Source organism: Molothrus ater, chromosome 16 (assembly GCF_012460135.2).
Source record: "Molothrus ater isolate BHLD 08-10-18 breed brown headed cowbird chromosome 16, BPBGC_Mater_1.1, whole genome shotgun sequence".
NCBI classification, from domain to species: Eukaryota; Metazoa; Chordata; class Aves; order Passeriformes; family Icteridae; genus Molothrus; species Molothrus ater.
The window spans coordinates 4388847-4414767 of NC_050493.2; the positions used below are offsets into that span (position 1 = coordinate 4388847).

The 25921-nt window shown below is 48.4% G+C and overlaps 1 protein-coding gene across 2 annotated transcripts in view; it reads left to right on the plus strand.

Moving 5' to 3' along the window:
* Positions 1 to 20079, plus strand: part of TTYH3 (tweety family member 3) — a 76470-nt gene extending 56391 nt beyond the window's left edge. The window contains exons 8-15 of one of the 2 annotated variants that reach the window (XM_036392096.2): positions 1391 to 1446; positions 2742 to 2834; positions 2954 to 3046; positions 3746 to 3882; positions 5752 to 5928; positions 6811 to 6886; positions 8958 to 9059; positions 14407 to 14558. In XM_036392096.2, coding sequence (XP_036247989.1) covers positions 1391 to 1446; positions 2742 to 2834; positions 2954 to 3046; positions 3746 to 3882; positions 5752 to 5928; positions 6811 to 6886; positions 8958 to 9038 — 713 coding nt within the window. In that variant the 3' untranslated portion in view covers positions 9039 to 9059; positions 14407 to 14558. Of the gene's footprint in view, positions 1 to 1390; positions 1447 to 2741; positions 2835 to 2953; positions 3047 to 3745; positions 3883 to 5751; positions 5929 to 6810; positions 6887 to 8957; positions 9060 to 14406 lie in introns of both variants that reach the window. The other variant, XM_036392097.2, reaches the window with a different exon arrangement.
* The last annotated feature ends 5842 nt before the right edge of the window (positions 20080 to 25921 follow it).

Consider the following 25921-nt stretch of genomic DNA (forward strand, 5'->3'; position numbering starts at 1 on the left):
GCTTACAAGCTGCAAACTATGATATCAGGAGCTCTCATCTCTAATCTGCCCACCAGGGACAATCCAGAAGGCCCTCAAGAAACATTTCTAGAGCTCTGCATTAGCAGTATGTCATGCAACTTATTGCACTTAAAAAGGCAATGTAAACTTGATACCACTGTGGGAGCTTAGGAGAAACTTTTTAGTGGTTTGTTGGTTTAAAATAAAGAGGTGACAAGATCACAGCTCCTCTGGGCCACCATGTGTGATGCAGTGGGTTGCTGTTGCTGTTCTCTCAGTGCAGGTGTGTTTTAATCCATTTTCACACAGCGACTGTGTGTGATTTATGAGCCAGGCAGGAGCAGCCCTTTCCTTGGCTCAGTGCTTGTGGACAGTCACTTCTGTGGTCTGCCCAAAGCAAGGCACAAAGCAGCTCTTGCTGCCCTCCTGTCTGCCCACAATTTGCTAATTGCTGTTTAGAGGCTTGGCTGGGGAGGTGTGAGTTGTCCCAGAGAAAGAGTCAGTGGGAGGGGGATGGAGCAGCTGGCAGGAGCTGCCCCAGAGCAGGCTGATGAATTATAAATAACAGCTGTCAGGTTGCATTGCCAGCACACAGGGGCTGACAGGCTGTGCTGGAGCACTCCTCTCCAGCGGGCAGCCTTGCCCAAAGGTGCATGAAATATTGATGGCAAGCATGGCAGAGGCAGGATACAGGCAGGTCTGCTTCCTTCACAGCTCTGCTTGCTTCTGGTTGTGCCTTTTACTGATTTCTGAGTTGGGACTCATCAGAATAGCTGTGCAGTCTGGAATATGCATTACTGAAAGGCACAGACAGGAGATTAAAAAGAACAGAGGAAAAGATGCTGGTGGAGGGGGGAATGCAGAGGGTTTGTGTGTTTTAGGGCTTTTGTAGTCTTTACCATGCCAACATCACCCTTGATTTTGCTGAGCTAGCATGCTCATTTTTATCTGAAGAGGAACTGTAAATGTTTGAGGAATAATCTAAAGGTATTTGGATGATCAAGTCTTTCAGAGCTTCCTTCCTTGATAACATTATTGAGGATGGCAGGGGAAAGCCTGGTATTTGCAATTTGTGTGTGCTGGCAGGTGATGTAATGTTGTAGAGGGCTCATGAGGGCACCAGCCTGGTTTGAATGAAGAGGAACACAGCTGTGTCTTCAAGCCTGGAAACAGATGATGTTGTTAGCAGAGCACAGTAACAATCTTATCTGGAGTTTATGAGCATGTCTCAATGTACTGTAGTTGAACTTGCCCTAGACTGATGTCTTGTCTTAGGTTTATGTGATGGATAGTGCCAACTTCTGAACAAAACTTTCTCTGTGTTCCATCTAACTTCAAGTGGAGCTGGGGTGATGTTTCTGGCCTGACTTTCTCCTCTCGTGTTTTCCAGAGACTCTCCGCTATTACATGACCTGTAGTGCTGGGTACCCCAACCCCTTCCAGCAGGTGAGTCCAGCTCCCCAGTCCTTCCAGCCCTGGCTCTCCTCACCCTGCAGGGTGCAGGTGAAGTGCTCTGGTGCAGCATGCAGCCAGTGACAGGGTGTTTGCTTTAGGGGGTGCTCTGGCTGCTGGTAAAGCTTTGGCAGCTGCTTCCCAGCTGTGCAGGAGGTGGCACTGGGATTTAGGGAGGAGTTTTTTCCAACTTCATCATCACCACCTGCACAGCTTCAGGTCCAGGACACCCCTTAGAAGGGCCTGTGTGTAATGTGGTGAGAGCCATGGCTTTGTTGGTGGTACCTCTGTTTACAAGGCACTTGTCTAAAGAGCAGCAATGTGGAGACACAGGACCACAATTAATGCCAGGGTGGGAAACTCTGTCATTCCTGCTTTGAATCCCTTCTTGAAGGTTCTTTTGGGTTAAACAGTGGCAACACTCCACTCCCAAAATGCAGTTGCTTCTGTGGGTGAAGGAGTGCTTTCCACAGATGCCTCTTACAAACCTTTGAACATCCAAGGGATTTATCCTAAAGTATAAATGTGAGTCATTATTCTTTTGTGTGGGGGCAGAAGAAGAGCACCTGGGCCCATTCCAAACTTTGCTGTGTGCATCAGAGGCCAGAACAGGCCCACACCACCCACCATTTGGCAGACACCAGCTGCTTCCCGTTTATATTTAGGATTTTTTAAAAATCTTGTCTTTCTCTGTTTTAAAGGGTGGGGTAAGAACACTTAGGGCTGTGGTTTGATGCACCTCTGCCATCTGTTGCATTTCTGGTTGCTCTGTGTACTCCCTGACATGCTATTGCATGTGAAATTCTCATGGTGCTTTAAAGGGATGCGAAGGCTGCACCCTAAAACAAACGACTACCACTGTTAACATTCTGTCTTTTTCATCCATCTGATTTAGTAAAAAAATCCAGCTGTGTTCTGTGGTGAGAACTTGAGTGCTTTGTGTCTTTTTTTCTCCTTCCCTTCTGTCCTAGAGCCAGCCCCAGCCGTGTGTACATTTTTTGTGTATGTATTTTGTTCTTTGTTTGTGGGTTTGTGTTTTTTGGATTTTTTTTTCCTTCTGGTTCTCTTGCCTTCTCCTTTTCTCTCTGTCTGTACTTCTTCCAGTTTGCTAAAGGTCAACCTTAACCCTGTTGCAGCTGCACTCATGTCAGTTGGGACATCTTTAACTAGTACCATTCATACAGATGCTGCTTCAGTATTTGGGAGATAGGATTTCAGTCTTTTCCCAGGAGATCTGTTGGTCCATGTGGCCTGAACTGCTGAAACATTGCATGTTTTGTGTTGAGCAGAAGCTGTCAGGAAGTCACAAGGCTTTGGTGGAAATGCAGGACGATGTGTTGGAGCTGATAAGGTCAGCAAGCAAGGAGCACCCCACCTCCAAGGTAACTCTCCTCAAGTTTGCTCTCCCTGTCCTTTGGGGCTTCCCTCAGCTTTTTACAGAGCCCAGGATCAGCTCCTGCTAAGCATTCCCTTGCACTAATCACCGTTCTGTTGTTTGCAGGAGTACCTTACTCGGATCCAGGAGGTTTTGAACTCCACAGAGATCAACTTGCAGCAGCTGACAGCTTTGGTGGACTGTAGGAGTCTGCATTTGGTGAGTTTTGGTAACTGGGCTTGAGCTAAGGAAGAGCAAAGGGAGTGCAGAGCCTGTGTTAGTTTGGAGTTCCAAACCTCTGGTTCAAGTTTACAACTTTTTACTTATTGATTATAGCAGAAAGGGGCATGAGAACTTGGATCAAGCTAACTTTGAGTTTAAATTTCAGCATAGTAGGGTAGATAACATGCCTTCATACCTCTACAAGCTGCAGCCATAGAGGCCTTCAGGTTTTTTGAGTATAACAAATAACTTGCTGCCTTTGCCATGGAGTGCAGTGCCTTAGAGCACCTAGAGCAGTGTAGCCTTGCTATTGTCCTCACTGCCCCTCTAAAGGCAGAGACACAGTCCCTGCTTCTGTTCCTGGGCATGAGACACTGTGAGGGAGTTGAAAGGCATAATGAAAAATATTATATCTTCAGTTGGGTGGATAAATTTGCCTTGGCTGTTTATTTTTCCTCCTCTTAAAGTCTTACTGTGGGCGGTTGAAAATATTTCTGTGTCTAAATCCAAGCTAGTCTTTGTGAGAGGAAACAAGGGTTAGATCATTTATGAAAAACACTTGAGTCCCTGAAATTAAAATAGAAATATGCTCTAGAAAAGGGAGCGTGATGTCTCTAAGTTGTTTCAGAGAGTGCAGTCTGGAGAAGGGTTTTTGAGTAAGAGCTCAATGGTAACTCTGCTCCTTTCCCTCTGCAGGATTACATCCAGGCTCTGACAGGATTCTGCTATGATGGAGTGGAAGGCCTCATCTACCTGGTTCTCTTCTCCTTTGTCACAGCCCTCATGTTCAGTTCCATTGTCTGCAGCGTCCCACACACTTGGCAGCAGAAGAGGTACAGAGAGGGTTGAGATCCTGTAGCACTGTAGAGCTCTTTCCCAGTGAAGCCTGGCTGCTGGATTTGGGCCCATGAGCATATGGAGCTCATTCCCACATGATCCCAGGGCTGTGAGGGATGAGGCTTTATAAGCACAGGTCTAACAGAAAAAAAAAAGGTTGTGTTTTGCTCTGGCTGTGGTTGATACTAACATCTGAACCTTATTGCACTGGAATATTCTGTGTGCAGAGCATTCAGTACACTGCAGGACTGTGAGTCAAGTCAGATGAATGATTATAGCTGTAACATAGAGGTACTGCTTGAACTATTGCTCTCTCTGTAAAATTCTTCCTCTCTTACATTGTCCTGAGGCATTTGTTCTACTGTGGGGAAGAGAATTGGAATAAGAAGCAGTTTACACTTGCCTTTGTAGCTTTGCTCATGCTGAGGTGACTGACTTGCATAGATAACAGAAAACAGGAACTGTCTTCTTGTCAATAACATGGGCAGGTGAGGCACTTGCAAACTGGAACTGGTATTAATGATGATAACCAGATTAAACAGTAAATCTTTAGCAAACCTTTGCTTCACTGACTGGCTGCTGCACCACAGGCAGCTGTTAAAATGGCATTGAGTTTTCTACTCTTGCAGAACAGCAAGAGACTGCAGCAGACTCTCTTCTGTGGTCCTGATTTTTGTGGTAAAATAGAAGGCCCTGAACAACAGCAGGAAGCCAGAGCTGGCCCAGCCAGGAAGTGTCAGAACAGCCCCTGAGACTATGGCTGGGTGCTCAGCTTTTTCACAGCTGCAGAGCCCTTACCACAAAGAGCACAGCAGTCTGCCTGTTGGAAGGAGAAAGGTTTGGTGGCATCTCCTGTGCTGCCTCCCCTGTGGGCTCCTGCCCTGCCAGCCCCAGCAGGCTCAGGCTGCTGCTGTGAGCTGAAGGGCTCCCTCTTGCATTCTGTGGAGCACCATTTGTGCCCCAGCCTCCCTCTGGGAAGTGGAGGATGTCGTGGTTTAGTGCCTGTGAGGGACTGTGCAGGCTGCAATCCCTCGATCTTCAGTGCCACCGTGTGGTGCAGAAGCTGCAGGTGATGCTTGGGAGGTTCTAGTGATGGCCATGCTGTGTAGAACCTTTCACTAGCTTTAAGTACAGATTAAATATATTTCAGACCATGGTGCTCCACCCCCTAATTAGGGAGATGAAACATCAGGGTATATTATGTAGGAGGGGCAAGAGAATACTATGGGAAGACAGAGGGAACCAGCTGGCAAACAGTTCTGCTCTCCATTGATTTAGATCCTGGCATTTTTGAGAAGATAAAGCCTTTAGACACAAATTTTGCAACTTAGTCTCTGTAAAGACTTCTGTGATTTTGCCAGAAGCTGAAGCAGACCCTTTGCCACCAGAATGGAACTTCAGAGAAGCCTACAGAGGTTTATCCTTAAGAGCTCTTTGGACGTGTCTACAGGAAATGGAAAGATGAAGATTGCAGTTTTGAAGGATGTTCCTGTGGGGTGCATGGCACTACATCCCCACTGCCTCTCCTTTTTGCTGTCTGTGGGGTTTTTTAGCGCTGTACATTTTGGGGTGTGTACCCATCCTCTGGTTGTACAGCTGGGCAGCTGCAGACCCGTGCTGAGAAGCCTGCAGGGAGGCTGGAGGGGATCACGCAGTGTGCACCTCCAGATGGGATCTGTGGGAGGGCTGAGTCACTGTGCTGTGGGCTGTGCTTCACACTGCCACCCTGAGCCATCCCAAACGGGCACGAACGTGGAGGATGTGGAAGATGACTGGGAGGCTCCTAGGATTGCCATGGTTTCCTGCAAACCCCACACGTGGGGTCACTGTAGGGTTCTAGGAGGAACTTTTTCTCCTTCTTGCAGAGGCTCAGATGATGATGGGGAAGAAGAATCAGCTGCTCAAGGGAGCAGGCAGACACACGATAATCTGTACAGAGTGCACATGCCCAGCCTGTACAGCTGTGGCAGTAGTTATGGCAGTGAGACCAGCATCCCTGCAGCAGCACACACAGTCAGCAATGCTCCCGTCACGGAGTACATGTGAGTATCCCCAGGGAAGCCTCTGCACAGGGCTCCCTCCTCATCTCTGTTGGCTCCAGTGCTGCAGGGTTGGCACTTCTGACCTAGAGGTAAAAAGCAGTGGAGGATTTTGTTTTCTGACTGGCACCTAATGGGACAAGGGAATAGTGCTGCACTAGGAGGAGTTTTGTTAGAGAGCATGCTCCAAAATGTGAACAGCTTTGTGCTCCAGGACTCAGGAAAATGTCTAAAGAAAAGAAGTAGGAAGGTATTGTCTGGGCTTCTTATTACACAGTGATTCTGATCACCAGAAGACTTAATTCTTCACACAGAGCAATCTTGCCAGAAGCCTCCCAAAAGACTGAGCCAAGAAAAAACCTGTGGGCTCTCTCTTTCTACAGTATTTGCAGTCACCTCTGACATCTGTTGCAGTTTGGAGCTACCTAGTCCAGGTGGGATCTTCAGAGCTTTCTCCAGAAGTGCCAAACCCTGATTACATTTGGACTATCATCAAGGCCCATCTTTTTTTGGGCTGCCACATCATTTTGTTTATCCCCTTAGACGTTGTCCTCATTTTATCTCCATTTCTGCCACTTGGCAGTTCTGATGCTGCAGGGAGGCAGATTTTCACAAGGCCCTATTTTTAAATCACTTGATGTGATTCATTGTGGGCCCTTCTGAGTAAGAATGTAAAAATAGTGCTCAATCTGAGGAAAATTATGATAGCTTTATGCCCTTATCTGAAAAAGGGGATCCATCTGGCCTGTAAGAAAAGCTTTGAAGGAGGCTGACCTGACACAGTAGTTCTGGGGGTGAGGATGCTCTGTCCTGTGTCCCCATCAGAGACCCTCCCCAGAGAAGCATGGCAAGTGCCCCGTTACCATGTGTGTCTTCCTTTCCTAGGAGCCAGAATGCAAATTTCCAGAACCCCCGTTGCGAGAATACCCCGCTCATTGGCCGGGAGTCCCCACCTCCCTCAGTAAGTCTCTCTTTACTGCTCTTTGCTTCAGCAGCTTTGGGGAATACACATTTGCCACTCCTGTGTACTCCCAAGGGAGCTGATTATGCAGCCAAACACAGGATCTGGCCCATAAATGGCAGCAGCTTGAATAGACAAGCTGTGTCTCACCTGCCATGGAGAATAAAACCCTGCTGTGCTGCTTTGGACATTGCACAAGAAAAGACTAAATAAAACTCAGTCAATTAATACTGGTAATCCTATGGGCCCAGTCCTGCCACCACTGAAGTGCATGAGTATCTTGATGGGTGACTTCAGCAGGATGATTCACTTGCATGCAGTGTACTTGCTATCTGTGCCATTGGTTCCTCAAGTTTAAAAAGAAACTTGTTCAAACTGTAAATTCAGAGTTATTGCTGAACCTCTCTCCTTAATCTGCCCTAAAGAGATGGTAGGATGAAACCTGTATTATTTTTTTGTTGAGATTTTTTTTTTAAATCTTTCTTTCACAACTGTTTTACTTTCTTTGAAATCTATTTTTGTATTTAATTTCCTATGGAGGAAAAAAAGAAACTTTCATGGAAGGTTTTGGTATTTGGAGTGGCCTGATAGCCATTTCTGTATGCTGGATAAAACATGGGCTTGTCTTCATGGCTGGGTAAGAGCTAAATGAATCTTGCCCTCCCTCACTGGATCCTGTAAACCTGATTTACAGCAGAACCTGGAGAACATGCCATCCCAGTGCTCACTAACTTGGTGGTGTGATTACAGAGGATGAGTAGTAAAATGCCTAATGACCAACCAGTCTTCAGGTGTAGGTAAAGAAAATACACTCCGTGGTGCCTGGTTCAAAGTGATGGGAAGCGGAGGAAGAGGAGGTTGGCGGATGAAGGAGTAGGAATTGTGGTGGAAATGAGGGCATCCCATTCATGGTTTCACTTCAAGAGGACCAGTTCATCTTGCTGTAGAGGAAGTGGAAATGTGCAGAGTTGATCCTTGTCTCTGTCCTTGGCCAGACCTCTTCCACCCTTCCCAAAGAGGTTTCCTGCCCCGTGCTCCGATCGCGAGCTCTGGTCGCGTTTTCCGCTCTCAGCAGAGTCCCTGACGTGCTGCACTGCTGCTGTCTCCTGGGCCAGAAGGGCACTGTCCCTCTGCTACTGCCAGGGCACCTGTTCCTTCCATGTCCTGCTTCCCCTTGCCCTACAGCTCTTCTGCTTCAGAGAAAGCAAATCCCCTTCCACGGGGCTGGAGTGAGGCAAGGAGCTCCCTGGTTCTTCAGTAGCTGTTTGTGTCAATACCTTGAGTGGGAATATGAGTCCTGCTGCCTTAGGCTGGGGTTTGGGAGTAGATAAAGGGGTTTTTTTCTTCAGAGTAACTTGAGTTGGCAGCCATCAGTGTGGGCTGTGGGGAAGTGCAGGAGCTGGGGAGGATGAGGGAGCAGCACTGCACCTGTAGAAAAGGGAGCTTCTCCCCAGATGAGAGGAGGAACCAGGCTATGGGGTAGATGTGTTTCCTGGAGGGATGTAGTAGACAGGCAGTGGAGAGAAGAAAAATGCTTTCTATTCTCATATTGGCAGGCAACAGGGAAAGGCTTTTCTGGGATTTTTGTAGTTGCAGCTCTCTGTAGCAGGTGGCTGAGACCGTACTGAGACAGAAGGGATGGTAACTTTTCATAGCAAATTATCTGTGGGAGGAGAGAGACAAAAAGGGAATACCAATGCACACATCCCTGCCTCTTTTTGGGAGGGAGGAGAGGGAGATAACCATCCAAGTAGGTTATGTCCAGTGGGCAGACAGAGCTACCTATTGCATTTAGCTTTCTGTGAACAGATGGTGAAAACCAAGATGTGATGATGTGATGATCCTGCTGCATTGTTTGTCCGTTACTTTTCCTGGCTTTTTGTTCGTTTGTTTGTGTTTTTCCTTCTCTCATTCCTTCTGATTTCTCCTTCTTGCCACAGGGATGTCCCCTTAGGGTGGTAGAGCCCACCTTGTCGCTGGCACACACCAGGGTTTCACTTGCTTGCACTGTGTTTTTCATGCACGTTGAGGCTGCACTCTCTTTTTCTCTCTCTTTCTTGCGTCATCACAGTTGTATTTGGCTGCCATGGACAGTAGCAGCCATATGAGCTGGCAGCTTAAGCCCTCGGACAGTGCTCGGACATACTGGTAACAGCGCCCGCAGATGGAACAGGTACTGCAACCAAGGTCCTCCCTGCTCAACCCCCTCTCCACTCCCGACCGCTCCCTTCATCCCTGCACTCTTTATCCCAGGCCAGTGCCTTTTATTTCTTCACATTCCTTCCCTCTGCACCTCCCACCCCATTCCCTCCTGCCAAGGGTGAAAGTGAAAATCCATTTTTGGCTCTGGTGCAGGCTCGAGGAGCAGTATCGACCTTCTGGAGGCTTCTGGTGTGCCTTGTGAGGGTTGCAGGTGCCCGTGCCTCACAAAAGCCACCTCACAGCAGCTTCAGCTTGGATCCCACACTTCAGAACAGCTTGAACACCAAGTGCTGGGTGCTGCTCAAATGTAGGAATAAACTTGCACTTCAAAAACAACACAGAAGTTCTTCCATCACAAGAAGCCATTCTCTAGGAGTAAAGAGAACCAATCTAGCAGCACTTCAGTCAGGAATGGTTGTCTTAATTCAGCTTTTGGCTCTCCTTGAGCCCTGCTGCTGTTCTGCTTGTCCTTAGTAGCCATAACACCCAAAACCATCAATACCAACCTGCCACAAGCTCCTTTGTAGGATTTTTAATTTACAAAATCCTTGTAGCTCCTTTGTAGGATTTTTAATTTTAAACTGTCCTGAAGAGTTACTTAATTGCCTGTCAGATCTGTGGGCAGCTTTTCCTTTTATCCTTACATTTAAGGTCAAAAAGAAGCAAATTTTTAGAAAAAAAGCTTCCTTAAGGGTCCAGATATAATCACTAAGATCTGTTTCATTCTGTTTCAAAACCTTTTACTGTTTTGTTTGTTCTGTGTGTGTCCAAATCATCCCATCCATGTCCCACAGACTCTGTGAGCAGGGCCCTCCTAGTACCATTCCACTGTCTGCATTCCTCATGGGCTGCAGTTGCTGGTGCTCTCCAAGACAGCCAATGTTTCCTCCCTCATGACAAAGAAAGAGGAGGTGCTCTGCATTTTTGGGGGGTTCTTAGCTTGCTTAAATACAGGGTGTGATTAGGACTACCAGACAACTCAGGTGGTGTGAAGGAGAGTGCTCCTTCAAGGGAACTACACAGTGCCAGGAAGGTGCTGGTTCCAGTGGGAGCAGGGAGCCCTTTGCTTTTGGCTGTCATATCTTGCATTCTCCTCCCAGAAATACATGTCCATAAAGCTGCTGCTGTTCCTTCTTCTCTGCTTCTTCTTCTTCTTCTTCTTCTTCTTCTTCTTCTTGGCACTTCTCTCAGCCTTGCACTGGATTCCTTTCTGTTCTGTTGGTGCTTGGTCTGCATCCCTGCTGCTCCTTGCTCTCTGCCTGCCTGCCTGGGGAGGGGCTGGATGGGGTGTCTTGATGCCTCTGCCGTGGTGCATGAATGCAAACAACCTTGTCTGAAGCATGGTGCCAGCACCCTTGAAAGGCTCACAGCTTTCTCCAGTCTTAACTCTTGCTAAGACTGCTCCTGGGCCTCAGCTTGTGGTGGGTTTTCTGCTTTGCTGTTCCTGTAGGTGGTATTGTAGCAATGTTAGATGGATCTGTTCCATAAAATAAAATACTGGTGAGGGTGGAGAAGTTCTAGGGCCTTCATTCTAGACTTGAAATCCCTGGGCTGGAGCATGACCTGATCCCAGTCTGAACTGTCTCCTGTTTATCTATGGTCCCATCCAAGCTTCATGTGGCTGGCTGAAGGGCTATGGAAAAGGCACTGCATTCTTTCCAGGGCTTTAAAAACAAACAAAACCAACAGAAGCTCTGTTCTTTGGACTTGAAAGACTTAAGTCCCTTTGAATTCAGAACCCACTGGCTAGAATTAGCTGTTTCCCTGCATCTTGTACCTCCCATACATAATAACACCAAACCCTTTGTGTTTACTGTGCTCTAGCTATTTGAGATCAACCTTTCAGAACTTGAATCCAGAAGCTTTGGTCTTTATTGCATTACCTGAACAGCTCTGGCAGGAAATCAAAGTCAGGGTAGCTCAAGAGAAATTCACGTGGGTTTTTAACCACAAATAGTAAATGGTTTGTACTCAGTCATGGTTTCATATGGTAAGTGATCTTTCAGCATAGCTCAGTTAGCTCTGAAGTGCTCATGGATTTCACAGGAGTCAGTAGAATTTATGGCCTCTAAAACAAACTTATTATTCCTTAAACTTAGGGGTTTTTTGCAGCCAATGATTCCTTTGTGCCCAGGCTATGTGTGTTAAGTGCCTAACTAGCATGTGCTGGCAAACCACACCTATGAAAGTTTAGACCCTCAACAAGGCTGAATGTGAAGCAGAGACTTTTATTTTCTTTGGAGGAATACAAAAATAACCCTGTGTGCAATCAGCTATGTTTGTTGGAGCTGGCTGGTAAGTGACTGAGAGGTGCTGTGCTGAAAAGCCCAGGCACCAGCAGGAATGGTAACAAGAACTCTTTCAGGTGCCCTTCTTGGGGAAGCTGACAGTGAGGTGGAGGTATGGGGTGAAACTTGTCCTCTGTGCTGTTTTTGAAAGGGTAAATGAGGGTGTGTAGGCACATGGGTACTTCCAGTGAGCATGCTGGAAGAATGACTGAATTGTGCATGTTCTTTAACCTTCTATGAAAGCTCCTCTTTAAAGGAAACTAAATGCAACTGTGAACCTGACAGCTGTGGGCCTCAGAGTGGAGTCCAAGCCCTCCTTGATCTGAACTGTGCTCAGGTTTTCTGTCTTTAGAATCACTTTTTAAAGGAGTTAAAGACATAGTGATTTTTGTAAAAGCAACTAAAGGCTTAATTACTTTAACCCTGGATAATATAGTTTGGTTTCATATCCAAAAGTGACAAGTGTCTGCTGATACATCTTCATCTGCTGGCCTGTCCAGCTGTTGGGACCTGTGTGTTCCACAGCATCTTTCCTCTGCTTCCCAGCAGAGGATGCAGAGAAGGACTTGAGGAAGGACTCAGCACGTGGAGAAGGCAGTGGTACCTGGAGGGTGATGCTGAGGCTGGCCCAGAGCACCCTGACAGAGCTGTGCTGTGAGAGGTGCACAGGGGAGTGTTGCCTCTCTGCTGCCAGGTTGCTGTCACACTTCCCATGGTCATTAAAATACACAGAATCAACAGAAAGAGTAACTGGTTCAGCTGAACTGGGAAGAGGTACAAAGGTGCAAAAATCCTGAGTTAAGGAGAGAACATCAGCCCTAACTCTGACTACTCTGAGTCTTGATTTGTTCCTTGTGGTGGATTTGCAGGTAGGTTTGAATGTAAAATACTCTCTGCTTGACTCTCCAGATCTTGTGTTCCTGGTTACTTTGTTTTAGTGACACTTAAACAACTGTGGGGTCTTTTCTTTTTGGAGGAAGGAGGGAATTCTTTTCAACTTCTCCCACCATGATAGGTGTACTTTGTACATCTTTGAAATGCAATTCATCAAGTGGTCATCTTGATTTTAATGCTTTAAAGAAAGTTTATATTGCATGTTGTGTGCTGAACCCATATGACTAGTCTAGAAAGATGCACAATAGCCTTCCATTATCAGAGATTATTATTTTTTTTTCTGAATACTTCTTACACAACTTTAGCACCTGGAAAAGTTCTCTGTTCATGTTCATCTCCTATCACACGTCACTACAGAGAATGCAAATGGAAAATGAGCACTCAAATGGATTTTTCCTTCTAAGGAACTCTTCTTATCATGAGGCTTGGCTGGTAATTTCAGCATTGCACTACCTGAAATGTGCCCTACTTACTCTATGAGAAAGTTCTTCGACTTCTAAACCTCTCTGAGCCTGTTGGGTTATTCTCCTATGTATTAATAACATCCTAAACTTTATTTCTGAAACAGTAATCACATTTAATAAACTGTATAGATTATTGCCCTTAAAGTAGCTCAGCTTGCTATTTTCTATCTTTTGCCCTCTCCCTGACAAAAAATACATCTTAGAAAGAACAGATGTACCCTTTGTCTTCTAAATATAGATGCCATTTCTGGGCCAGAGTTTTATATTAAGATCCATGTTCTGAAAAAAGTTTTCCAATTATGGAAGACACAAAAAGCTGAGTGTGCAAGTAAGCCACAGGTGTCTTCATCTTGTGCTGCTGGGATCAGCTCTGCCAGAGGAGCAGTTTCTCTCTTCTATTGTGCAGAGGTTCAACCCAGGTCAGTCTTTGGAGGAAAACTGATAAAATACTGTTAATTCTCTGAAAACCCCTGTGGACAGCTGAGCTTTTGAGAGCCTAAAGATGCCTCATAATGTTCTTTCCCAGTGGGCAAGATAAATCACACCTCCTGGTGTGGAACTGCCTTTCAGTTGTCTCTGCCAGCTTAACTGGCTATTTTATGTGGTTTGGTTTAAGAGGTGATAAAAAGTCAGAATGCTGAAGAGCACTCTTGGGAAGTAAGATGTGGATATTATAGAATTATTCAGGCTCCAGAGGGTATGAAAAGAGGAATGAAATGTCTGTCCTCATTGCTTGGTTGTTAATATTGTGGTAGCAGAACCCAGAAGGTATCAAACACATTGGCATAAAGAGGCAAAATTCTGTTCTTACTGCTGGATTTTATTCACGTGGTTTTCAGCTCATTATTCAGAGCTGAATGACACATGTTACCTCAGTAGCTTCTGGGAGCTGTTTTTAGCTGGATTGCCTTGTTTAGAATAAAAAGGAGAACAAGAACAGCACCACCACCTCCAAATCAAACTAACCTTCATCTTTGTGACTTGCTCTTCTCACCCCCACGCTGGAGTCTCATCTGCTGCTGCACAGTGCACAGCTTGGATCCCAAACCACAGTGGGCTGTCACCCACCTGATAGCTTGCTGATATCATCCTGTTTGATGGCAGCCTGTTTCCAGCCTGATAGGGTCTGTTCTTTCTTGGGCATAAATCACTTATTCCTCACTTTTCTTTCAAGCTGCCCATCCGTGGCACGTGCAGTCTTCTGATGCCCTCATTGCTATAAAATGCAATGTGAAGATGCAGTGAGCACCCATTTTCTTTTCAACCTCCTTTTCTGGCATGGTTGAAAGCAGTAACATCACTAAGAGAGGATGGAAGTGTGGGGTGGGTTTTTACATCTGCATCATTCCCATTTCCCTCTCTTCTCCCAAGCAACAAATGTCATGTTTTGACTTAGTGACTATTGGATTTCCTTCTCTAGAGAGCTTGGATAAATCACCAGCACCCCTGCAGCAGACTGGCAGAATGTCACTCAGAGTGAGCTATGCAGTGACTTGTGAAACTTTCCTCTTAAAGACTGAGTCAGCAGCTCCTTGAGATGCTTGCTGTAAACACACACCATGTTGTTCTGAGAAGTGGTAGAAATCTGTGGTTCCGTCGTGACATTAGTCATTCTGACTTAACTTTCTGTTTATTTGTTTTGTTTTTTTTGTCTTGTCTTTTCTTTCTCCAGTACACCTCCAGCATGAGAGCCAAATACCTCGCCACCAACCAACCTCGTCCAGATGCTGGCAGTGTGCATTAAAATGAAAAATCAAAAGCAAAAAGCAAAAAAAAAAAACAAAAACAAAAAACAAAACCCAAACGTGCAGTCAGACTAAACAATGTGCCAACTGCTGTGCCCCTGTGCTGTCCTTGTAGAACAATCCTGCTGTTCTGCCCAAAATCTAGTGCAGCTCCTTCTGTTTCTCCAGTCCAGACCACCCTTCCAACCTGGTTCCTGGCAATGAGTGGAAGCTCCTTTTGAATTTAAGCCTTCACCCTGTAGTACAAGAGAGCAAACGTGTGCTGGCCAGCAGCTGACAGCACCTGGGCAGGAACCTGGGCCCTCAGCCCGTGGGGCAGCTCACCAGAGCAGCCTGGCAGGAACAGGGGGTGAAAATCTTCTGCCCCCTTCTTCCCCCGTTCTGTTCCAAGAGGGACTTGGTGAAAGATGGTGGTAGATCTTCTTCACTCCTGCAGTGGGACCAGCAGCCTGCCAGACTCTGAAGAAGCAGCACTGGGTCCCTGTGGCTGGTGTGCAACGAGGGAATGCTGGGGAATGCACAGCTCAGCACCTGGTGGGAATCCTCTGGTGAGGGAGGAGGGAGCTCCTGCCTCAGGGTGTCACTGCATATCCACTGGAATTTGCTCCAGAAGAGCAAACCATTTCACTACCCTGGTTAACTTTTTTTTTTTTTTTTAAATCCATTAAGAAAATGCCTTTTTCTTTCCCTCTATATCTATATGTGAATTCTTGAGGAGGAGCAGGGGGGCCCAGCACCAGTCAGTCACCCTGTCCACTGCTCTGGAGCTGACCTCTCTGCTCCACCAGGGAAGCCCAGGTATTTGCAGATGGCATTCTGGGTGCTGCCTTTCCTAGGCTGACACAGATCAAACAGGAGCCAGCCACTCACTTGGTGCCAAATTTTTCCAGGGAAAGACTTTTAAGACTTTATGGGAGGTATTTTTGCACTAAAGAGTTTTGGCTCTCTGATGCTAGATCTTATGGGACAGTCAGCTTGCAAAAGCAAGAGAAACTGGAAGCACCAATGGATTTATAGCAAATGCAAGCTCTCCACGTGGGAATGAGCTGTGAACTCTGCTGGACTTTCTTTTTTTCCTTTTTTATAAACCATAATCTACAGCACAGGGTTGCTGAAATGGCATTGAAGGAGGTTTTTGGAGCCTCATTCCTAACAAACTCACCAGATTGTCAGTGTATCTTCTGTGTTTAGAGTCCAAAACCCTCGACAACATTGTGACTGTCAGAACAGATTTATATTTTATTCTATTTTGTTTAGTTTTCAAAGGCACATTGCTAACCACTATCTGACCATACTAATGCACATGTAAGGCATTTTCTAGACGTGAGGCAGAACAAGGCTTGCAAAGGGGCAGCTGGGTGCCTGCAGAGGGCAACATCCTTCACTGGTGCTGTACTTCCCACTGAAGAGCAGTGCTCCAAAGGGCACTGGCAGCTTCCTGCTGGAAGAGGAGACTGCCTCTTGGGAGGTGCTGTCAACTACTGCCCTTTCACTAGGGTAACTATAATGTTCCTTTTTGTCTTTTTACCTCTTAGTAGGGGCATCTTAGCAGAGCTGTTGAACATTTTATTAAATAACTGGCAGAGGAAATCGAGTGGGAAGCATCTCTCAAACTGGAGTGGAGCCGTTGGCAGAGGCAGTTCATTGTCACCTCAGTGATGTTCAGACTGATGTTTGTTTACCCCTCGTTTGCAGCTTGGGGCACAGAATTACCAACCTGCCTTTACTCAAGTCAGTTGCCTTCTTGCAGTGAGGTGGGAACTGCTCCTGGCAGGCAGCTAAACAGGCTGGAGGGATCTGCTGGGAAATGGTACCAGCTCTGTGGCACAGCAAGCTTGGAGACTCCTCTTAAGATAGAAACCACTACTAAACTGCAAGGCCAGCTGTTACCATTCGAAGGAGTGTGAGACAGGGAGGAGGCATCACCACACAGACAGGAGGAGAAGGGTTTGGAATAAACTTCACACTTCACCATAAATCTCTGGAAGCAGGATGTTCTTGCTCAGGACTGAGTATGCCCTTTCAGACACATTGGATGGGCTTCACACTGAAACATTACCTCTGTTTTATCAAATAACAAGGGCAGGGAAACCTGGTCACAGGTGGTATGGAGGGACACTGTGGCTCACGAGCCCCAGGGTTTCCATCCTGTCTTGGAGCCTACCAGGAGCTGTGGGTGTGCAAGGTGTGGTGAGGTGATCTTGCAGGGCCCCAAGCACCCAACTGTTCTCTGGGGGAACCCCAACCCTTCCCCCACTTTGAAGAAAGAATCAAGAGCCATATAATCCTTACTAAGACTGAGTTGTTCTGCCATCATCCCTCCATGCAAGGATGTGCTCCGATTGCTACTCACGTTATCAATTTTAGGGGAGCTGCCCTGAAATTTGTGGCCCAGTCCTACTGGTGGAAGGCAAATGTTTTGGAGGCTGGAGGGTGTGGGGAACCCTGTGAAAACAAGTGCTTCTGTGTACCAACTTCTGTGTGCACAGAATGCACCCTGAACCTGCGTGTGACTGCACTTTGGGCTGGGTCTAAGTTGTCACCGTGGCGTTGTCTGTGCCACACAGGAACAGGAGTGAGCCTTTGTTTGCAGCATCCAACAGAGCAGCCACCTTGACCTGCTTCCTTCCAAGGTCTGGCACAGCCACTTCCAACACCCAGAACAACTTCTGACAGTGTTTGGGGCTCGCAGCAAGGCACAGCTGTGGAGATACATGCTCTGTGACTTCAACATATAACTGGAAAGAATGTTATGGAGATAACATTTTGCTCTCTGGAGGCCAGCACAACGTGACTGCGGTGTGAGCAGTGTACCTGTGTCCAGCCAGCACTTCCTTTACTTGACATGGATATTGCACTTTTGTAAAGCATCCTGGAACTCTGCTGCCCCACTGCATGCTGTGCAGAGCGCTGGATAGGAAACACAGACAAATGGGTTTCTTTTGGTTTATTATTATTATTATTACTACTACTTTTTGGGGTTTTTTCCTTTTTTTTTTTTTTTTGTTTTTTTTTGTTTTACTGGAACCTTGAGCAACAGTGTGGCATTTCTGCAGGCTGGTCTGAATGGATCTGCTGAAGAACAGATGGCCTTTGCCTATTCTTATGGCTGCGACATAATCAGTCTCATCCATATGGTCACATTCAGTCTGAGGAGGGGACTTTGAAAAGCCAAGATCTCCCAGACTCTGTGCCTCCCTCCAGGGTGAACAGCAGGTGCTATCTGGCAAAGACTCATCTGTTCTGGATGGCATTCATGGTTGAGGGAGTCCAAACTCTTCAAGCTGCAGGAGGTAAAGCTGTAGAGACTTCTCTCTCTTCCATCGTGTCTCTCTGTTTTTAATGTGACAAAACGCCGAGGCCATATCACTTGGTGTGTCCTAGCTGACCTTATTGGACATTTCTCGTGTTGCTGGTTGCTAGAAAAAGGGTCCAGAAGTTGGAGGAGCTGAGATTGGCCTCTGGACACCTCGCTGACTGCAGAGTGGACGGCAGCTTGTCCGGTTGAAGGTGACTGCATCGGTGAAGACACTTCATGTTACCTTTTCAGAAGCACAAATGTGGTCATTGGCTTGTCTGGTTGGCTTGGTTTATTTCCACTGCATCATCATGTGTGAATGACACTTTCTTTTGGAACTGAGAACTCTTCCAAGCACACAAACATCTCCACAATGTGAAATGTAAATAGCATGTTGGACTCTTGTGTCCAGTGTTCAAGACTGCATTGTAATTGTAAAGGAAATCAAATCAAGACTTGGCTGTGAATTTCTTGTGCTGTCTTGGGAATTATAACTGTAGTGTTTGTATCCTGTATGTATTATTAAACTGAGTTCATTTTGTGTGCTGATAAAAGGGTTCAAGCTAAGATTTTTAGCGTGCATCCATGTACCCAAATGTGAAGGATGGAGTGCTCCCTTCCCCTCCTGTCCTTTTTAATTTTCTCCATTTGATAGGTGTTGATTTTCCGTGTACAGTCATCTCAGCCAAGATGCAAGGGATGTTCATTTGAGTGCTTTGAGGGGGACACAGTGCATGGGGTTTTAAGTGATCCTAAGTCAGGATTTCCACAGCAGTTCCCTGAAACTACATGAAAAGTTTGGCCTTTCTGAGAGTTAAAGCATTTCTCAGGGAGCTGCTCAGCCATTGCTCACGGGAGCTGTGGGTGCTGCAGGGTGGTGGCGGGAGACAGGAGTGGGTGGGTGCCCCCAGAGCAAGGTCCAGGTACCTGTGGGAGCAAGCCCAGGCTTCACTTCTGGTGCCCCCTTCTCTCCCTCCCAGCAGCCACTGAAATACCATTCTGAGCCCTTTGAAGAAGAGAGAGGTCTCTTGGCTTGTTGGTCCCTGCCACCCCCCAGTTCTGGAGGAGATGGGGTGGGTGGGTTTCCCCTGAGCTCAGGAGAGGAGCTGCCTTTGGAGTTGTTCCTGCCTGGGCTCCAAGGAGCAGCCAGGGTCCCCCCCAGCCCAGCAAGTGTCAGTGAACAGCTCTGGGTGGGAGGGGAAAAGCCCTCCAGGGAGGTGCTGAGGAGCAGATCTCATGCCTTGAGACAGAGCCAAGGCTTGGTCTGTACCTCCTTTCAGCACAGCCTACCTCCCTTCTCCAGAAATTGTGTGTGTGCTATGGATGGCTTCCCTGGGCAGCCCAGGAGGCCCAGCAGAACATGGGATGTTTCACAGCAGTTCCTAGGTGGCTGACAGGTGGTTTGTGCTGTCAGGGGGTGTGGGATCTCTGCCAAGCCGTGATGGTGAGTGTGCTGCCCAGCTGGGAGATGAGGGATGGGTTACTGGTGGCCTGGAGCTCCCAGGTGCTCACCCAGCCCCTGTGGCTGCATGAACAAAGTGGAACATAAATTGATGGGCAACCAGAAAGTTCAAAATACTCCTTTCCTAAAGAGGATAACTGTAGCATGAAGCTCTTAGGTGCTCTGCATATTTGATACCACATTGCTCCTCACTATGCAATTCCCAACTCCTTCCTTCCTGTTCCTCCTCTAATCTCACACCAAGACTTCTCCAGCAGCCTCTGCCCAGGAGGCTGCTGAAGTCCCAGAAAAGCCTCATTTCTTCCATTGTCCTCTGCCCTGGGTGCAGCTGCCCAGCTGTCACATCGTGTGCCTCAGGTCCCTTGGTAACGGGAGGCCCCATGAGTTTTATTCACATCATTCAGAGGGAAGTTTATTTTCTTGGACACTGTGCACAGAAACCTAATGGTGAACATGTACCTGGCCTTTTTGTAACTTCTCTGTTTTGTTTAGTTTGGTTTTTTTTTTTCTTCTTAACCATAATGGTTGTATATCATACCACTTTATATACATATATAATATATAAATATATATAATTTTTTTTTAAACTTCGGACCTGCTAGTTTCTTTCAAGTGTTCCTGCACTTACCCAAAATGTTTTTAAATTGTGAAGATTAAAGAGGATTGAGCCCATTTTTGTATCTTTACTTTTAATTCTGTAGTTCTCTTGATTGTAACGTAGCTATTTTTTACTGTAACTTTTTGGTTTGCAAATACTAAACAAAAAAACCTAAATGTAATATCTGTGGTTTCTATTCAGCTTGGGTTTCATGTTTTAAAAATAAACGATTTAAAACCATTGTTCCTGGTTATTGATCTGTGTTTTGTCCCAGAGGGAGCTTGGGGCTGGTGGCTGCAGTGGGGATGTCCTTGTGCCTGGGGGCAGGAGATGCTGGAGCAGCCATGGGCCACGTCAGCCTGGGAGATGTTCTCCTGTGTCCAGTGAGTTTTAACCCCTTTAGGCCCCTCTGCTGCTTTGATTATTCCCCACTGGAGCAGCAGGAAACAGGAGTGGTTCACTTCCACCAGCACAAGTACAAAAAATGTGGAAAAATGTCCTGGGATGGTGCCCCACCAGCTCAGCCCTGTCAAAGGCTTCTCTTTGGGGGAAGATGAAACTCAGCATGGGCTCACCTTGCTCACTGCTGCCCCAGGGTATTGTGGGTTTCTTTTTAGTTCTGTTTGTGCACTTCTCTGATCACAGGCCCAGCACCACATCACTATCACGCAGTGAACTGAAACCTTCACCTTCCTCTAATTTTCCTGATCTGTTTTCTGCCTGATCCTGCCAGCCAAAGGAGGCTCCTGCCCCCATCCTGTGCTATTCTTGCCCTGACCTCAGCCCCTCCCTTCCTAGGTGTGGGGACAAGCAATAATTCAACTCTGTCTTTGGAAATGCTGCGTATTTTTTTAAATGCTGTGAGTATGGCTGAAACCCACACCAGTCCACGAGTCCAGTTCAGAACCACAGAGGGCTCCTTGTTGTGACTTGCCCCTCATGGCTGTGAATCCCAACAAACACCAGTTTTCCTCCCTTCACTAATAATTGACAGATGTGTCTCCCTCTTTTTATTTTTATTCCCATCTAAAGGAGGAACCCACATTTTCCATCTTCATCCCTGACCTGAGATGATTAAATCTGCTCTCTAAAGCTCCAAAAGGGCTTGGAGCAGTCAAGGGAGTCTCATGGCCTGAAGGAAAATAAAGCCTAGATCAGAGTCATCAGTGTAAATATTTTACCAGGTTTATGGACTCCACCAGGGATGGGAACATGCAAAGGCCACCTTCCTGGTGACCTCTCCCAGGAACTGCAGCTTCCCTCACCCTCTGCACTGCTGCCAGTCCCAGCAGGAGCAGGGCTGAGCCCTCTCCTGAGCCACTCAGGGCTTGGAGAAAACAGAGGGAAGGGTGAAGAATGTGTTTGAATAAACCTCACCCTCAGATCAGCCCTCAGTAGTGGTCCCTTAGATCTCAGTGCTGGGAGATAAGGCAGGGAGGGGTGCCCTGGGGAGGTGCTTTCAAACGTGTTTGCTCTGTGCTGTGCTGAGCTGTGCCAACACCAGCGGCGCCTCTGGCAGCTCCCGTGGGATGGAGGATGGAAAACCATCAGGCAGAGCTGGTGGCAGTGGGACAAGGTTCCTGATGGCATGTCCCCATCTGCTGTCACCTCCTGGGGTGGGGAATGGCCCAAACTGCAGCTTCTGTTCCTGCTGAACGTGGCCCTGTGCAGGCAGCACCTGCTGCTGGTGCTGCAGCCTGCTCTTCCCAGCTCCCTCCATTGGGTGCATTTAGGACTTGGGTTTGTGATTGTTTGGGAAGGTCCAGAGGGGTTTTGCACTCTCCATGAGTCCAGGACAGCAGCAGACAGCAGAAATTGCAGCTCATCTTCTCTAACCCTTCCCAAAGCACCCTCACTGCTGAGGTGTAGATATTCTCAGTTCAGTCAAAGAAAGAACAACAACAATTTCTCACAAGCTAAGCCTAAGGATCTTAGAAGAAAAAAAATATCAAACAATTATTATGTCTCTTTCTAGAACCATTGTTTATAGACATAATTTGCTAAAAGTGCTATTCATAGCACACCAAGTGCTAATCATAGCACACACATCTCTCTTTCTATAACCATTGTTTATAGATATAATTTGCTGAAAGTGCTATTCATAGCACACCAATAGTGTTAGAAGTTTTCACCTTAAGACAAATCAAGTCATAGGTCCACTACTGTTCCTATAAGAACTGCAGATTTCTTACTACTACACTTGATAATGAAGTGTCTTTTAAGCCTCCTGCATCATGGAGTCAGATGCCAATCCCTCTCCAATGAAAACACCACCTGGTACCACACTGAGGAGTGACCCCATCTCCCCACACACCCTGTGGTGCTTTCAGGAGGCCTTGTCATCTCCTTGCACTGCAAGGGAGGCCAGGACAGAGCTGAGTGTCCCCTGGAAAGAAAAACCCGAGCAGGGAGACTCGGATCAGTCTGACCACGTGGGGATGCTGGAGCCCTGTGCTTGGCACTTTGTGAGCAGAGGCAGAGAATGCTCCATCCAGGGCTCCTCCTCACCCCGTGTCCCCAGCCCAGCCTGGTTTGTCCAGCGCTCCAGCATCTCCCAGTTCATTTAGGAGTGCCCAGGCAGGGACAGAGGGTGGGCTGGCTGTGGCCATGATGATGAAGCAGCAGCTCACACTGCTGTGTGCTGGAGAGGGGATGGATGGTGGCAGGAGCAGAGGATTCTCCTTCTGCAGCTGGGCTCTCCATTGCTGCTGGGACCGTTTGCCTCGGCTCTGCCTGGAGCAGGGGGTGTTTCTCACCATGACCTCAGCAAAAATCCCTGCTCAGGGATTTTTGAATCCCTCCCAGCCCGTGGAGGGAAGTGGGAGGAAGCACAGCTCCCTGCTCACTGCGAGGTGTTGCAGATGCTGGTGCTTCCTCTTCCCACCAGCAAACCTCACGGAACCTGGAGCTCCTGGGGGAGCTTTGCACCCCATAAATCACCCAGCCACTCCTGAGCTGCTCCAAACACATCAGCTCTGGCCTGTGCACGGGCTGCTCATCAGGGACCCAGAATGGCCCCCACTCCCAAGGGCTTCCTAACTCAACAGCCACCCTAAAGAAGGGGGCTCACCCGGCAGGTGAGGGCACGGCTGGAGCATCACCCAGGGCTGACCCTGCTGCAGTGTCACTGCTGCTGCAGCTCCCTGTCCTCAGTGGGGACCAGCACAAACCCAGCACTGTTCCCCTGGTGAAAGCACCATGGTTTGGTGGGGGCTGAAGGGGGGCACATCCACTGAGGAGGAGGAGGAGGAGGAAGGAGGGGCTGGTTGGGAGCGGGGCTGTTCGGTGATGCCGCGGCTCCGCAGATCTCATCTGGCAGCGCCGTGGGAAGCGTTTCCAGATGCTTTTGAGATGCTCAATTTATCTCCTCCTCCACTCTTGGCTTGCCAAATGGCTACAGCAGCAGAACTGGCCCCACTGGGCAGCTGAGGCAGACCAGAAACAGCAGTTGCTGGGAGCTCTGGGGCAAGGGGGATTGGTTTTGATAGATTCAAGGCTGGTCTTAAAAGTCAGGAAGGGAAAAATAAACTTTGCAGGGCTTTTGGGTTATTTATTTTAACCACCTGCATGTTATGCAGGGTTGGGAAATAGTAGAAGGGTGAAAAAAATAAAGGGGCAGTGGTTGAGAGCTACTCTGCACATCCCAGTGCTGAGTCTTGGCCCTCCCACAGCCATCACTCTCTGCTGCAGGGCTTTGCAGCCCCTCACTCCGAGGCAGACAGTGCTGGTGCTGCATTAAATCACCTCCAGCTGCACAGAGGTGGTGGGATGTAGATCATGCCCCCACAGGGGTCCCAGCACTCTCCCACCCAGCACTGGGACAGGCAGCTCCCAAAGCTGCAGCTGCATGCATCGCTCAGGCCCCGCCATTCAGATGCTTTTATGTTCATTTCCCACAAATATTCCACTTTTCTGGGCCAAAGCAGCTGGAAGTGGCTCTTGGAGCCAATTCACACAAGTTTTGTTGTCTCCCAACGCTGCCCTCCCACCCCAAGCCTCAAGTACTTCTCACTGCTGTCAGTAGCAGGATGGGTGTTTGTCCATCATGGGCGTTTGTCCCAGCGCCCTGCACATGGTCCCTGGTGAAAGTCCCCACAGCCAGGCTGGGAACACAGTGACTCACACGAAGGCTGGGACTGCAAGTGACCCAAATGCAAATTAAATTAAAAAAAAAAAAGAAAAAGAAAAAGAAAAGGAGGTTGGAAACAGCAAAAAGGACTAAAGCAGTGTGTTACTCTCTGCCCTCGATGTTGCAACCACCCAGAGATGGGGAAAGCCTTTAGCCAGGCACAATGCAGTCAACAGCAGCAGTGCCTCCATAGTGGCAGTGTCCCCAGCAGGCCTGGCTTGTCCCCACCCCATCACCACACAGCAGACTCTCCAAAAGGTACAGCTGCCTTATCAGCTGCCTCGAGCAGGCGAGAGTAAACAGGACGTCCCACACCAGCGCCGGGGTGCAGATGAAAGCAGCCTGGCCTGCAGAGTCTGCCAAGTATGCGAGAGCAGCAGGCTTTGCTTTTGTTTTCCTTTTGTTTATTAATGCCTGTATTTATTTACTTTTCAGCCCACGAGCAGGGGAAGGAGGAGGGAGAGGCTGGGAGCCTGGTGGGAGACAAACTGGAGGGCTGGTGAGCTGCTTCCCCCACTTCTGAAGGCTCAGTGGGGCATATTTCATTTTATTATTTTATTTTATTTTATTTGTAACTTTATTTTTTGTTTGTCTTTATTTTAATTTTTAGGCCCTCTCTGGAGTTGGGAGTTGCACCATGCCCAGCATCCCCCCAGCCTTTACCCCTGCCTGCAGCTCCTGCTCCTCACAGCAGCATCCCAACCCCAAGCCACAACCCCTGGCTGCCCAGTGCCTTCATGGGCACCTAACCCACATCTGCCAGTCCTGTCTGGGGTGCAGGGGAGGGTCAGGCTCGGTGAGGGTGACAGCACCACTGCTGGGAAGTGCCCACGCTGCCAAAACCGCAGCCTGTGAGCAATAGGAAAACCCGTGGGGGGCAGATGGGGCTCGGTGTCACAGCTTCCTGTGCCTGACGCAGGTCCCTTTGCTGACCCTGCACCAGGGCAGGCCTGAGGGCCGCCAGATCCTTACCCAGCACACCAGCCCAGGCCTTGGGCAGTGGGGGAAGGCAGCACTGCTGCCCATCCACCCTTCCCTTCCTCCAGGGCCCTTTTTGGGGTGGCCAGGTCAGGGCAGTGCTGGTTCTCTGGGCTGACACACTCTCAGCCAGAGCCCCAGCTCACCAAGGGCTGCAGAGCTTGGGGCACTTTTGATTTTTGTGGCTGTCTGAAGGGTGAGCGGGCTGGGAGGAGGGGTGGCTGCTTCAGCACACACCGATTTCCTGCCAGGCTGTATTTTTAGCAAGGACAGCCCTTGATAACCCAGAGATTCAAATGAAACGGAGAGGAGAGGGAGAGGGAGAGGGAGAGGGAGAGGGAGAGGGAGAGGGAGAGGGGAGGAGAGGGTGCTGGCCCTGCAGGAAGGCAGGGAGGAGGGGGTGGCACAGGTGGAAGCTGGTACCGGTGGCACAGGTGGAGGCTGGTACCGGTGGCACCAACAGGACTGGTTTGGGGAGTAGGGGATGCAGATCTTGGGCTATCTCCACAGAGCCCATGAAAGCTGGGGCTTGTTTCTGGCAGGTGGATGCTCAGTGTTGGCTGAAACTGTGGTGGAGAGGGTGAGGGGAGGGCTGGGGAGGGGGAAGGGGCTCCTCCCCCGCAGCCCCCAAGCTTCCCACGCACACGCCTGCCCGCCGGCTGTTAACAACACCCCGCTAACAACCGGCTCTCACCTCATCCCCACCGCCTCCCTCCCGCCCCCGAGCCTGGGAAAAACCAGCCCCGAGGTGCCAAACCCTGTGCGAGCCTTTTGGGAAGGGGAAGGAGGAGAGGAGCCTGACACCCCGGGATGCAAATGGCCAGCAGGATCCCGGTACCCGTGGGAAAACAGGGGATGGAGGAGCAGCCCCTCCTCAGAGCATCCCTGAGAGCGCGGCCAGAGGTGATAACATCTGCGGGGATCAAGGGCTGTTGGGAGCAGCACATCCATAAAGAGACGCCGGAGCCGGGAGCAGG